Raw genomic sequence first — 12,734 nt, 5'->3', positions numbered from 1 at the left:
GAGGGCTGCAATGCCGTGTCTGTGCTCAGAGCCTGGCTGTCGCATCCGCGTCTGAACTCACTGCTCGGGGCTCATCAAGCCCCTGCGCCCTGAGAAAGCAATCAGGCTTTTCTGCTCCCACCTCCAGATCCCGAGAGAAGCCACCCCTGGCTTTGTGACTTGGCTCCTTATTGCGATCGTTTTCCCAACAGTAACGCTTCTCCACTCCCAAGGAAATGCTGTTTCCTCCTCCCACTCTCACTTTGTCTATTTATACCTTTAAAATATCGATAAACATTCAGTGTAATTCTCCTACTGCTAATTGACTAAGCAAGACTTCCCTCATCTCTTGTATTTTGCCTCAGGTAGCAACCTAAATTCACATCCAAGAAAAGTAATGACCAGATCAAAGCGTTTTGATGAAACAGTAGTGCACCTGCATTGGATCAGCAAGGCTGAAACGGTGTCATGGCTGTGGCAGATCCCCCAGGTAATCAGTGTGAATGACCAAACTGCCTGGAACACGCTGCCACCGGCAAGTGGGAGCTCACAGCCAAGCCGAGGTTTCCAATCACGAACTGGAGCTGTCGAGTGCCTGCACACAAAGCATTGCAGGCCATTCCACGAGTCACAGAACTAACACAAGCTCTGCCGTCTCCACCTCCACTTTGAGGGCATCACCAGCCCCGTACTAGACAGCATTTGCTGGTTCTGAATCTTGATACTGACACTGTCGTGCGGGATCATGGGGAAGGTAACATAAACTCTCGGAGTCTGTGAGGTGAGGAAAGGCATGCCTGTCTCTCTCTCTCTCATGGTCACTGCTCTACCAGCCTCAGTCCTGTTGGGAAAAGAGACCACACCGGCTATTTTAACAGAAATACTTTAATCTAGGGAGTTGGCTACAGAAGCCATTGGTGGGGAACAAACAGCAAAACTGCAGCAGTGAGGAAGCAGCAGCGGGCACCTGAGGGCTGGGTGAGCAAATGGAAGAGGTTGAGGGTATTGGACCCGGGATGCCTGAACGAGGAGCCCAGCAGGGCCAAGACGCAGATGCTGAGGGATGGCCATGTTACAGCAGGAGCTCGGGGACCCACGGAGCTGAGCCTCCGCTGGTTCCGGGAAGATGCAAACGAGAGCTGGGTCCTGGAGCTGCTAGGGTGATGGGCCACTGCTGGTCACACCCTGAGCAACTCGCTTCTCCAGCTCCTGCTGGCACCTCGAGTGGCAGATGGCAAAGAAGAAACAGGGCAGCAGAGGGCCCCAGCTTCCCAAGGCAGCGTCCAGAAGGCTGGGATAGGAGCTGTGAAATCTACAGCTCGATAGGCGACCTGTCCACTTACCCATCACCAAGTGCTTACTGTGTGTGGGACTGGGCGGTGCCGGGGGCCTGCAGAATTACAAGGAAAACTCTCGTAAAGTGGGCAGCTCATTCCTGCTAATGCGCACTCTGGGAGGCAGCAGGTGACGGCTCAGGAAGCTGGCTCTCTGCCACGCAGGTGGGAAACTCAATGATTAAGTTCCTGGTTCCCAGCTTGAGCCTGGCCCAGCCCCAGCTGCTATGGAGAAGAAACCAGCAGATGAGAACTTGCTATCTCTCAAATAATAATAATAATAATAATTTTTTCAATGAACATAAACATATAATCTTTAAAAATATTTCAGACAAAACTGTATTAAGATTTCAGAGATGCTAAAGAATATTTGGGGAGCTGTCAGGGAGGCCTTTGCAAATAAGATGGGAATGAGCAAGGCCTGAGTATTCAGACCAAGGCCAAAAGGGCCAAACGGCTTGAAATGGGAAACTCCACAGGAGCAATCGAACGTGGAGGGGATTCGCTGGGTGTGCGTGGCGCTACCCTGTGGGGGAGGTATTTGTGATGTGAGCTAAGGCAGGCAGGCCAGGAGAACATTTCTGAATGCTGTTCTGAGGTAGAGATGAACCATCGACCCTTTGAATGAGCAGAAAACATGTTACATGCATTAGCTTTCTACGCACACGGCACCTTGCAGACAAGGGAAGATTTGGGGAAATCTGGTTCCGTCAGATGAGATGGGATGGGACGGAGAAAATGGTCTTAACTTGAAAATCTGAATGCATCCCCTCGGTTTTAACTATCATGATGAATGATAATTAAACTTGTAAGAAATGTTCTGCACAATCCATGAGCGAACTTGAAGGACAAAAGTTCAAGAATTCAGAATCCAGGCAGTGGTAAAGCTTCTCACAAGTAAAGACGTAAACCAGCCGTGACGTCTCAGTGCCCGTTCCATGGACTGAGACGCTGCTGGAGGGTGACCGTGACGTTGCCCTGCTGTGAGAGTGACTGCTGACAGACCTTGGGAGCTGGTGGAAGTGCCCTGGGCTTCCCAAAGCAAGCACTGGGCAGCACGCTTTCGCGCATGTCTTAGTGGTTCTCACCAACAATGAATCCAGTTGGTCCGAGTGCTGGCTCTGAGCTAGCAGAGGACACAATGTTCTCACAATGGGCCTGTGCTCTTCTTGGCAGATCCCTTGCAAGACTTCGGCTTATCCATTGACGAGTGTTCCAGAGAATTAAAGCCAAATCTCAGCATTCGATTTGGACTCATTCTGAGTAAGTAAAGATTACTGCCATGAAATACAGCACTGCCCAAGCCCTTGCCAGCACACGTACCCAGCTGACTGATGGGAGCCACGACGGCGGGGTGGAACTGCTGTTCCCCCGCCACCCTTTAAATTAACTCTGTTTCCATCTCCATTTTCAAGTCTCTCTCTCGGCAACAGCCAGCTAGAGGAGAGCACTCATTAAGTGCGGAGTTTTGCACTGAAAAGACTCGAGGTGCTCATTTGGATGACATAAGCACCTGCAATCAGTATTGCCAGAAACAAACATATCTGGAGACTACAGTGATGATGTCTGCTCAGGAGGGAGCTTGGGCTTGGTGCTCGCAGCAGCTCAATCCACCGCAGGAGCCTGGTTTGTCAACTGTGCTGCTATTTCCCAAAGAGCTAATGTGAATTCTTCTTTTTTGCTGAATACATACCTTTTTTAACTTAACAGTTTATTTCTTTTTTGAGATAATGTATTTTTAATTATATTATATACAATTATATTTAATTGTAGTCCAAGGCTTAATGGCTCTACAAAATAAAGAGTTCAACAGTAAAAAGTCAAAAGCCTGTTGTCCAGCAGGAAGCCAGGCGAGGGCTGTGAATGATGATCAGGTGCAACGATGTTCGGCCTCGCTGCGTTCTTCCACACTGACACAGGCAGAGGAGCGAGCTGCCTGCTCGCTCACCCCAGTCAATGTGCCCGTGAACTTGCGGACTGCTTCATTTTTATTTGTGCCATTACAATCAGTCAACATACTTGCTCTAGCTACTGGAGCATCTACCCCTCTGAAACAGTTTCATCAAAAGCCAGAGCAGAGGGATTTAATAAATGCAGCATGAGGATTCATTCCAGAAAAAAGCTGGAGGGAACCTGCATGCATCTTTGTAGTTCCTGAAGCTTGCGCCACACGTGGACTCTCAGGAAACGCCTTGAGGAGCGAAGGAAAGGGACAGGGGAACAGGGGGAACATGATAGGGAGGAATGGAGGAAAGGGCGGGGAGACCAGGGCTTCTGGTGTGGCCCTGCGGCAGCAGCTGACCACAAGCCGTCCTAGAGGGCAGGCTGGCCACACCCATGGCTGTTACGGGGCATAACTGGAGGTCGCAGAGACGCTCTCAAGGCCAGACCTGCAGACATCTATTACGGGATATAGCTGCAGGGCAGCAGAGCCCAGCAGACGCCTTCTCTACCTCCAACAGGCAAAGCTGAGAAAGCGCACTCTGTACCGTGCCGTCAGGACCCCCTGGGCTCAGCCTAAGCACTGTTTTGCCAAGAAAGAAGACAGTCGCCCCACGCAGAGCAGACGGGTGGACTAAAGAGGCTTTTAGCCCACGCCGTTGTGAGTGCTGACCTGCAGCGTGGCGTGCGCTCAGAGTACAGCTGCTTCTCTCTTTCCTGCAGGAGAAGACATCCGACAGCTGTTTCTGGACGTAACTCTCGTCTCCAAAGGCGTGTCTGTTCTGAACTTCTCCTACCCCATCTGCGAGGAGGACTTCCCCAAGTTCTCCTTCTGTGGAAGAAGGAAAGGAGGTGAGTGTCGGTGCTGCTTCCTACACGTGGAGGCCCACTGAGAGGTGAACAGAGCTGCCCTCTCGGATCTGGACCCCCCAGACCGGAGCTGAAGCTCCACCCACCTCCACCTTTGGACAAGCTTACCCTCACTCAGCGTCCGTTAGACAAACCTAAGAGGCCCATCCCAGAAGGCATGCCCTGCAGGGCTGCTGTAGCGACCAGAGTGAAAGGATGTGTGGGAGACGCTTTCAAAGCAGAAAAGTGGGACAGGGAGTAGCAGCCCCTAGAAACAAGGGCTGGCAGCAGAACGACCGGCCAGCTCCCAACAACCCTGAGACACTCAGTGTGTCCAGGCGGCCTCTTGGCCTTTTCCACTGGGGTCCTTGATTCGTGGGGACATCAGGTAGCTGGACTCAAAGTACAGAAGCAGAAACCCATTGTCTTATCTCCCTCACCTCTAAATCATGAACTCCAACTTCTGCCATACGTACCCGAGAGTACCAGACACCCCCCACCTGCCCCTGCCTCTCCTCCCTGCCTTGTCTGCACCCACATCTTCACCAAGACCCTGACTGAGTCACTAATCTTGGTTCTGCTCTCCCTCTCCTTCCCAACACTTGTTTCTTTCCGCTGTTCTCTCTGTCCCCACAAGTCCTTTGTAACCCCACTGGCCAAGGAGGAGCCACTCGGCCCCCTTCTTCCCACAGCCCAGAAACTCCCCCTTATTGATGTCCCTGCATGCTAGGAAGCAAGCCCTTGAAAAGGCACACAGCTCTGAAATGGCCCAATTGTTCTTCTAAACAGACAACCTGGAGGAACTTGGAGTCCTCTTCCCAAAGGGATGCAGAACAGGGAGTTTCGGGGAGGGGAAGACAGAGCAGACAGAAGCTGGCGCACTTCGCGGTGGTATGGGGCAGCCTGGGGCCACTTGGATGCCTGCCTCAGCCTCTCCTGCTCCCCCAGGACGTGCTCAGAGCTCTGCTCTGGCGCAGCTGTGATCCGGGATTCTCGTGCATCACCTGCACTGGACAGTGGGATAGAATCTTTGTCTTTTGACCCCCGGCGCTGTCATCTCTCGGGATGTTCAGGGGAAGGGCTCCGGGACCCCTTGCACATACTAACAGCTGTAGATGCACAAGTCGTGCATATACAACGGCACAATATTGGCTTAGAACCCACGCACGTCCTCCTGTATACTTTAAATCATCTCTGGATGACATAAAATACCTAATACAATGCCAGTGCCACGTAAGGAGCTGCCCTGTGTATTGCTGAGGGAGTAATGACAAGGGAGAAAATCTGTCCATGTTCAGTTCAGATGCAACTTTTTTTTTTTTCAAATATTTCTTGATCTGTGGTTTTTTTTTGCATGGATGCAGAACCTGGGAATGCGGAATGTGCAGATAAGGGTCGCCATATTTCTCCCTGGGTGGGACACCCAGGGAGAGGTAAACACAGACACACACACAGGAAGTACAACAGCCAGCATCACCAAGCATTTGTTCCAGGTCGTGTTCGAACAGCTTCCCAGCCAGTGAGTCATTTGCTTCCACCCTGATCTTAGGAGTTAGTGCTATTGACACTCCAACTGCACAGGTGCAGCAGCAGAGGCAAAGAACGCTTTAGCAGCCTGCACCTGTCTGGGACAGTCACAGAGCTGATGAGGGCCCCTTGGCTCGAACCCAGGCAGGCTGACTCTCAGAGCCCCATCTCCTTTGCATGGAATGAACGAATGAGTGAACAAAAGAACAGCGGAGAAGATGAATGTGGCTTGCACCCAGGAGGTCATTGAAAACTGTCCTGTAAGAACTCTTCCTGCCTAGTGATACTGGTAGGTTTCCGATGGCGAGTTCTGTCCCTTCCTAACGAGCCTGCCTTAGATTCTGTGGCCGGTGCTCCTCTCTCAGCTGGCTGCAAAGACTTCTGATTCATCAAGGCCACTCGTGTGCTTGCCCATGAGTCTGCCCCCTCTAACCTCTCCTGCCTGCCTGGAGCTGGGCCGACCTCACACTCCTCACCCACAGCCAGCCCTCCCCTCCCCCCGCCATAGTGACTAAGTCCTACTCTGTGCCAAGTGCTTTGGGGAACCTGAAGATGCACCAGGGATGGCCCCTGACTTGAGGGACATTGTGACTGACTAGAGGACATTAGCGATGCACACAATGATGATTCCTCCAGGTTGTTGTGTGTGTTATGTATGTGACGGAGGCATGAACAATAGGCCAAGTCACCTTGAGAGACGCAAGTCATCCCCAGGGGTTTCCACCTGTTGGACAGTGAACAGTACAGGAAACTGAGTGAACGACTACTTTCCTGTTTGCCTCCAGGTTACATGAGCTTCAGCATTCTCTTCTTAAGTATAATGTGTACACAGCTGGCAGTTTACAGGAATTCCTTGCTTTATAGGATGTGTTGCAGGGACTTGATGTGTCTTGAGTTGCAGGCAGGCATTTGGCACGGCAGTGAAGATACAGCTTGGGATACTCACACCCCATATCAGAGAGCCGGGTCTGAGTGCCAGCTCTGCCTCCTAGTCCAACACCTGCTAATGCTCACCCTAGGAAGCAGCGGGTGACGGCTCAAATACTTGAGAGCCAGCAGCCATGTGAGAGACCCAGAGTGAGTTCCAGGCTCCTGGCCTCAGCCTGGCCCAACCCCAGTTGTTGTGGGCATTTGGGGAGTGAACCAACAGAGAGATGATCTCTCGTTGCTTATCTGTCTCTCGTTGTCTCCGTTTCCCTTTCAAAGAAATTGAAAATTATTTTTAATTTTAAAAAAGTATGTTGTGTTAGAAATTAAAAACCATGGGCCATCACCTACAGCCAGCATTTATAGTGCTATCTCAGACCTTCTCGTTTCTACGAGCTTTCCCAAAATCAGTGTTCTTGAGCCCAAACATGGCAGCACGCCCTGCTTCTCAACAGACAGCACACACTGGGTGGTCTGTCCTCCCACGCCCGGACCCAGTCTCCCCCTCTCTGGTTCTCTCCCCCACCTCCACTGCTGCCAGCGCAGTCTGCTCAACACAGACCCCAAATGCTGCTCCCTCACACACTTCAGGAGTCCTCACCTGTGAGAAACCAAGTTTCCGTTCTCGTACGACCGAAGTGCATCATGACTTTGGCTCAAGCCCACGTCTCCAGCCACATCTTGCCCTGGTCCCCATCTGCAGCCTCAGTACCACGGCCTTGACACACACAGAGTCGTGAAGACGGCCCCTTACCCTCCCTTACCCACTCCCCGCCACCCAGCTCTGACCCAGGGGGTCACCTCTCCTCGGAAGCCCTCCTCCAACCCAAAGGCACTGTTCCCTCTGGGTATTTCAGGAGCATTCTGTTCCTGCTTCTTGGGTAGCAGTTATCGCAGAAGGAGTTGTCTTCTGTTGCTATTGTGTATACGCAAATGTGTGGATTTTTAATATTTATCTAAAAGGCAGAGTGACAGAGAGGAAGGGAGTGACAGAGTGAGAGAGGCAGAGGCAGAGGGTTGGGGGGGGAGAGAAAGAGAGAGAGAGAGAGGTCCTCCATCCACTGATTTCTTCCCCAAATGACCACAACATCCAGGTCTGGACCCCTATCCTGGTCTCTCACGTGAGTGGCAGGGGTCCAAGCACTTGGACTATCTTCTGCTGCCTTCCTAGGCTCATTTGCACGGAGCTGGATCAGAAGTGGAGCAGCCCTGGACTCGAACCGGTACTCATTATAGTTTGCTAGCATCACTACAGTGGCAGCTTAACCCGCTGTGCCAAAATGTCCCCACCTCCATTAAACTTGGAACTCCTGCAAAGCAGAAATACATTTTATTCATGTTCATCTCTTAAGACCTGGCCAAGAGAGCTGGCACAGAGGAAAGACTCAATGAGCACTTGTCTTATTCAGTTTACGCGTAGGCATGTGATGGATTGAGCCCAGCCACACCAGTCCACCTCAAAAGTAACCACACTGATGGATATACATAGCCCAAGACACAGGCACATCAAATCCTAATCCACAGGAGATTTTCTTGTTCATCCAAGTTTAAGAAAAACTTACTGTTTTTCCCTCTGTGTACAGTTTTAATGGAATTAATAAAACAGAAGAGATACCTTTCCCTCAAATACTGCGAGGTATCCAATACAGTTTACAGCTCTGAAAGCTGGTGTTTGCCTTCCCCGAGCGCTGAGAGCCCCACAGTCGCTGATCGGCCTTATTGCTATGAGAGGATGACGGCCGCAGAGGCAGGCTGAGACGTGAGCACTTGGGGGACTGCCAGGAAATTTCATACAGTGTAAAGCGATCAGAAAAGCGCGACACAAATGCTGCACAAACAATGATTACGCACGTTACACTCATACGATCCGCAGAAACTAAAATCTTGAGTTCAGAAGCTTCCTGGGTTGTGAACTGTTTTTAACCCGCCCACAAACCCACAGCAGAAATGACACTGTTCCAAAGAAGTTATCACTACTGAGACCAGAAGGGGGTAGGGGACGGCACCAGGGAGAAGTGAAATCAAACCCAAGTCAAGCTGCGGCTGGCATACGGAGCACGCCAAGGCTCCCCCTGGGACTTGCAGAACACACGGGTATCTGTGGTGGGCAGCACATTCTGTGTCCGCTGCAGTTGAGCCGTTTGGTCTCGTGTCCACACGGCATTACCAGGCATTCTTCCACGAGCTGCAGTCTCCTCTCCCGCCACAGCCTCCATCGCCAGCTGTGAGCAGGAGGCACGTTGCATTCAGCACCACGCAATGCCCTTTTGGCATCATCTTTTATGGTCTGATTGGCAATCTGGGGGAGAGAGCTTATCCAAATACAGCGCACTGAGTAAGATCATTGTTCAGCCAAAAGCACACTGTGCTGTGACTTTAAGTGATACTGTAGGAGATTCTTAAAATATATAAATACATCCCAAAGAATACTGTTAAGTGACATGGAAGTATGCTGTAAGAGTTCTCCCTGTTGGGTCCTGTTTTTATTCAAATGTGAGTAGGCGTACACCCAAAAACCTCTGGAAGAGCACACACTCAGGGGCTAAACGTGGTTATCACTGAACGGGGGGACAACTGACCTTTACTTTGGTCTTTGTTGGAAAACTCGCTTGCCTTATGCTAGATTTGCAAGGTTACTCTAGTGGATGTTGGTCTATCATTGTAGGGAAGAACAGACAGGGTGAATCCTCTTCTCTACAGAGTAAATCTCAGAGTTCCCAAAGTGGATCGGAGCCTATGTCACAGTTCGTGGTATCTGGAACAGATACAAAGTTCTGGATCAGTGTTGCATAGAATGTCAAGGGGTCACCTAACACTCCTTCCTAGGATTCCCCGCAGCCCCTCTGCCCGGGCTCCAGCTCACTGAGAGGGAGACACAACAGACCCCAATAACTTTCTGCCACTAATACTCCCATGACCTCTCTTTCAGCCATAATGCCTTATTGGCTTTATTTGATTTCCATACCTTCCAACTGGTTGCACAGGCTCAACATCAATTTTAAGACTAAATTGAGATTAATGGAATGTCCTTAGTGACCATGGCTTCCTAACCGGAGGCAGGGAAGCTAAAATAAACCCCCTTGATACTCAAGAACAGTCCTGCCCATAGAACCCCCATGAGACTAACACAGCTTTGGCTTGGTCTGCCAACAACCACCAAGCTCCTAGCCCAGTGGACCTGAATCTTGGTTGCACAAGAGTTAGATCCGTGCCATCTTAGCCCTAACCACAGGCCACTCATGGCTACCAAGACCCTGAACACGTAGCCAGTTTGAATAGTGCCATGCTGTTAAGTGTAAAATACAAGCTTCGTTGAAAGACTGAATATGAAAAAGACTGTAACATGTCTCAGTCACGTTATCTTGGTTACGTCTGTCTTAGTCTGTTTTCCGTTGCTACAACGAGCTACCTGAGACTGAGTCAGTGATAAAGAATGGAAGTTGATTTGGCTCCTGGTTCTGGAGTTTGGGAAGCCTGAGGGCAGGTGCCTGCCTCTGGTGAGAGCCCTTGTGCTGTGTGATGCCCTGGTGCAGGGCGTCACCTGGACAGAGAAAGCCGCTAGCCTGGGATTCTCCTCTACTTATGAAGCCTCTAACTGTATCAGGGGCAGCCCATTCTCATGACTTCATCTAATCCCACATGTGTCTCAAAGACTTTGCCTCCAAATGCCATTAGTATATGATGTCAGCAATTAAGTCTCCAACATATGAAATTCAGACCATAGCAATGTCCACATGATAATAACTGGGACATATTAAGTTTATCATTAATATATTACTAATTATAGATGATAAAGCATATTACTGGCATATTATTAAAACTACTTTCACCTTTTAAAAACGGCTACTAGGAAACATAATTACACCTGTGACTCTCATGGTATTTCTGCTGCGCTTTAATCTTCCCTTAACATCTGGAAGATCCCAACACCCAGGCCATAAACCAAACCAATTAAATCGGAATCTAGAGAGCCAGAACCAAGCTGGGTGAGTCACAATCCAGCCAAGGCTGAGGAGCTCACCTTAGCCCCAGCAGATGAGTTACACAAGAACGACCGATGTGCACCAGGTGCCCACCCAAGGATGTTATGTGCGTTAACTGACATGTATTTGCATCAATCTTGTGAAGCAGGGAGTCTCCTGTTATTAGCCTCTGTGACGCTGTGATTTATAATAGGAAATGCATGTTTAGCCCCTACCCCTGGGCTCCTGGCAGCTCCTAAAACCTTTGTGATTTTCTGAGCAATAGAGGTGCTTGTAGCATCATTTGTTCTCCTGCTTGGTCTTTGGCTGAGTTTCTGACATGGAGCTATGAAGTCCCTTAGGATGCCCTGGTGAAAGGAACAATTTTTGTTCCAATAAGGTCACTCTTGGCGGACTCCTGCAAGGGGAGGGTGACCTGAAGGACCAAGCTGTGATCGGAAACTTGGAACCTTTAGCCCCACCCTTATTCTCTGCAGAGGGGTCTAGGCTGGAGGCTGAGTTAGTGTCAGTCATGTCGACATGATGAGGCCTCCACAAAATCCCTAAAGAAGTCCCTGGCCTGTGGTGCGTCCAGAGAGGGCGCAGGGGTCCTGAGCCCCTTCCCACATCCCTTGCTCAGTGCACCTCTTCGTCTGGCTGTGCATCTTTCCTGTCTTTTACAATAAACCAGAAAACGTATCAAGTGCTTCCCCGAGTTCTGTGAGCCATCCTAGCAAATTAACAAACCTGAGGAGGGGGCGTGGGAACCACTGATCGGCAGGCACATGGGACAGAAGATGCACGGGTCACCTGGGAATCTGCCACTTGTGGTTGGGGTCCAACGTGAAGTGGAAGGGCAGCCTTGTGGGACTCAGCCCTTGACATGTGGGGTCTGAAGTAACTCCAGTCAGTGTCGTAGGAGGATTGAACCAGCTGGTGTCGGAGAATCGGTTCATGTGAGGGGAAAGCCCCAGGCACTGGGTGCCGAAGGGGTTGTGTGTAGGAAAGGACAACTTGTCCTTCCCTGCATACAGCTTCATTTTCCCAGAGGAGAACACTGAGTCCCAGAGAGGGTACGCCATTGCCCTCAGGTCACACAGCCCACAGGCCACGGGGCCGGGCTTCTATCCAGGTAACACGTGATCTTCTGTGGCTGTCAAGAAAACCGCTGGAGAAGCAGTGAACTCCTCTCAGCCCTCCTCTCGGAGTGGAGATGGGAGTGAAAGGGCAGAACCAAGCTATGGGGATCCAGTGGTCATGCTGGGACATCAACGGCCATCATTGTAAGACAGTGGGTCTCAGAACGACATGAGCAGCATCTAGGACATGATTAGAAATGCAAACGTGTGGCTCCTACTCAGACGCACTGGGTCAGAAACTGCGGCACTGGGGTTCAGCAATCAGCATTTTATAAACCCTTGAGGTCACCCCCAGTAAAGCTTCGCTGGGAAGAGCAAGGCGGTAAATATTTGAGACTCTGCAGGCCATGAGACCCCTGCTGCAGCCAATCCACTCTACCTCTGCAGCGCCAGAGTCCCTGCAGGCAGGATGAAAATGAATGGTCGTGGCTGTGTGCCCACAAGGCTTTAGCTACAGACGCTACAATTTAAATTTCATGTTTTCTCTGCGTGGTAAAACAGTATTCTTTTGATTTTTTCCCTCCTACTATTTACAATCGAAAAAATAAAAACCACTTAGCTCATGAGTGCTCCAAAACAGACGTGAGGCAGAATTTGCCCGGCGGGCTGTAGCTTGCCAACTTGTGTTCCAGGCCATTCTGTTGGGGACTGCAGTTTAGGAACCACCGCTACCGAGCAAGTCAGAATTCAGGACTCTTGGCCAGTTCCTGAGCACAGGGACCCTCCAGCACTCGTTGTGCTGAAGGCTTGACCTGAGGTTCAGCTTAAACGCAATCCCTCTGCTTTAATCATGCCAATTAGGAGACTGGGGCAAAGGGGACTTAGCAGGCAGACTGGTGAGAGCGGCACCAGCAGGAGGAAGCCAGAGTGGAAATGATCCCCCCCCCCCCCCCCCGCCCGCCACCGCAGCTGCCTCTGACCGGCTGGGGATGCAGCTCCTGTTTTCAGAACGGCCACGTAGCTCCTCTGGGTTTGTTACCGCATTCCTAGCGGGGAGCTACCACAACCCCTTACAGGGAGCAATGAAGACTGAGTAAGGAAAGGAGAGCTATGCTCCTGGCACATCAGAAATCACG

The 12,734-nt window shown here is 50.7% G+C and overlaps 1 protein-coding gene and 1 long non-coding RNA gene across 3 annotated transcripts in view; one reads left to right on the top strand and one right to left on the bottom strand.

Annotated features, from left to right (window-relative positions):
- LY86 (lymphocyte antigen 86) overlaps positions 1-12,734 on the top strand; it is a 68,820-nt gene that overhangs the window by 32,241 nt on the left and 23,845 nt on the right. For both annotated transcript variants that reach the window (XM_089334492.1, XM_002714160.6), the window contains exons 2-3: positions 2,490-2,576; positions 3,978-4,106. In XM_089334492.1, the coding sequence (XP_089190618.1) occupies positions 2,490-2,576; positions 3,978-4,106 (216 nt within the window). The remainder of the gene's footprint in view (positions 1-2,489; positions 2,577-3,977; positions 4,107-12,734) is intronic.
- Positions 4,119-12,734, bottom strand: part of LOC149126843 (uncharacterized) — a 70,907-nt gene continuing 62,291 nt past the window's right edge. The window contains exon 3 of the long non-coding RNA XR_016234833.1: positions 4,119-9,312. This is a non-coding gene — a long non-coding RNA (uncharacterized LOC149126843). The remainder of the gene's footprint in view (positions 9,313-12,734) is intronic.

Source organism: Oryctolagus cuniculus, chromosome 5, assembly GCF_051225735.1.
Source record: "Oryctolagus cuniculus isolate XC-2025 breed Fujian yellow rabbit chromosome 5, ASM5122573v1, whole genome shotgun sequence".
NCBI classification, from domain to species: domain Eukaryota; kingdom Metazoa; phylum Chordata; class Mammalia; order Lagomorpha; family Leporidae; genus Oryctolagus; species Oryctolagus cuniculus.
This window is presented reverse-complemented; position numbering and strand designations above follow the sequence as displayed.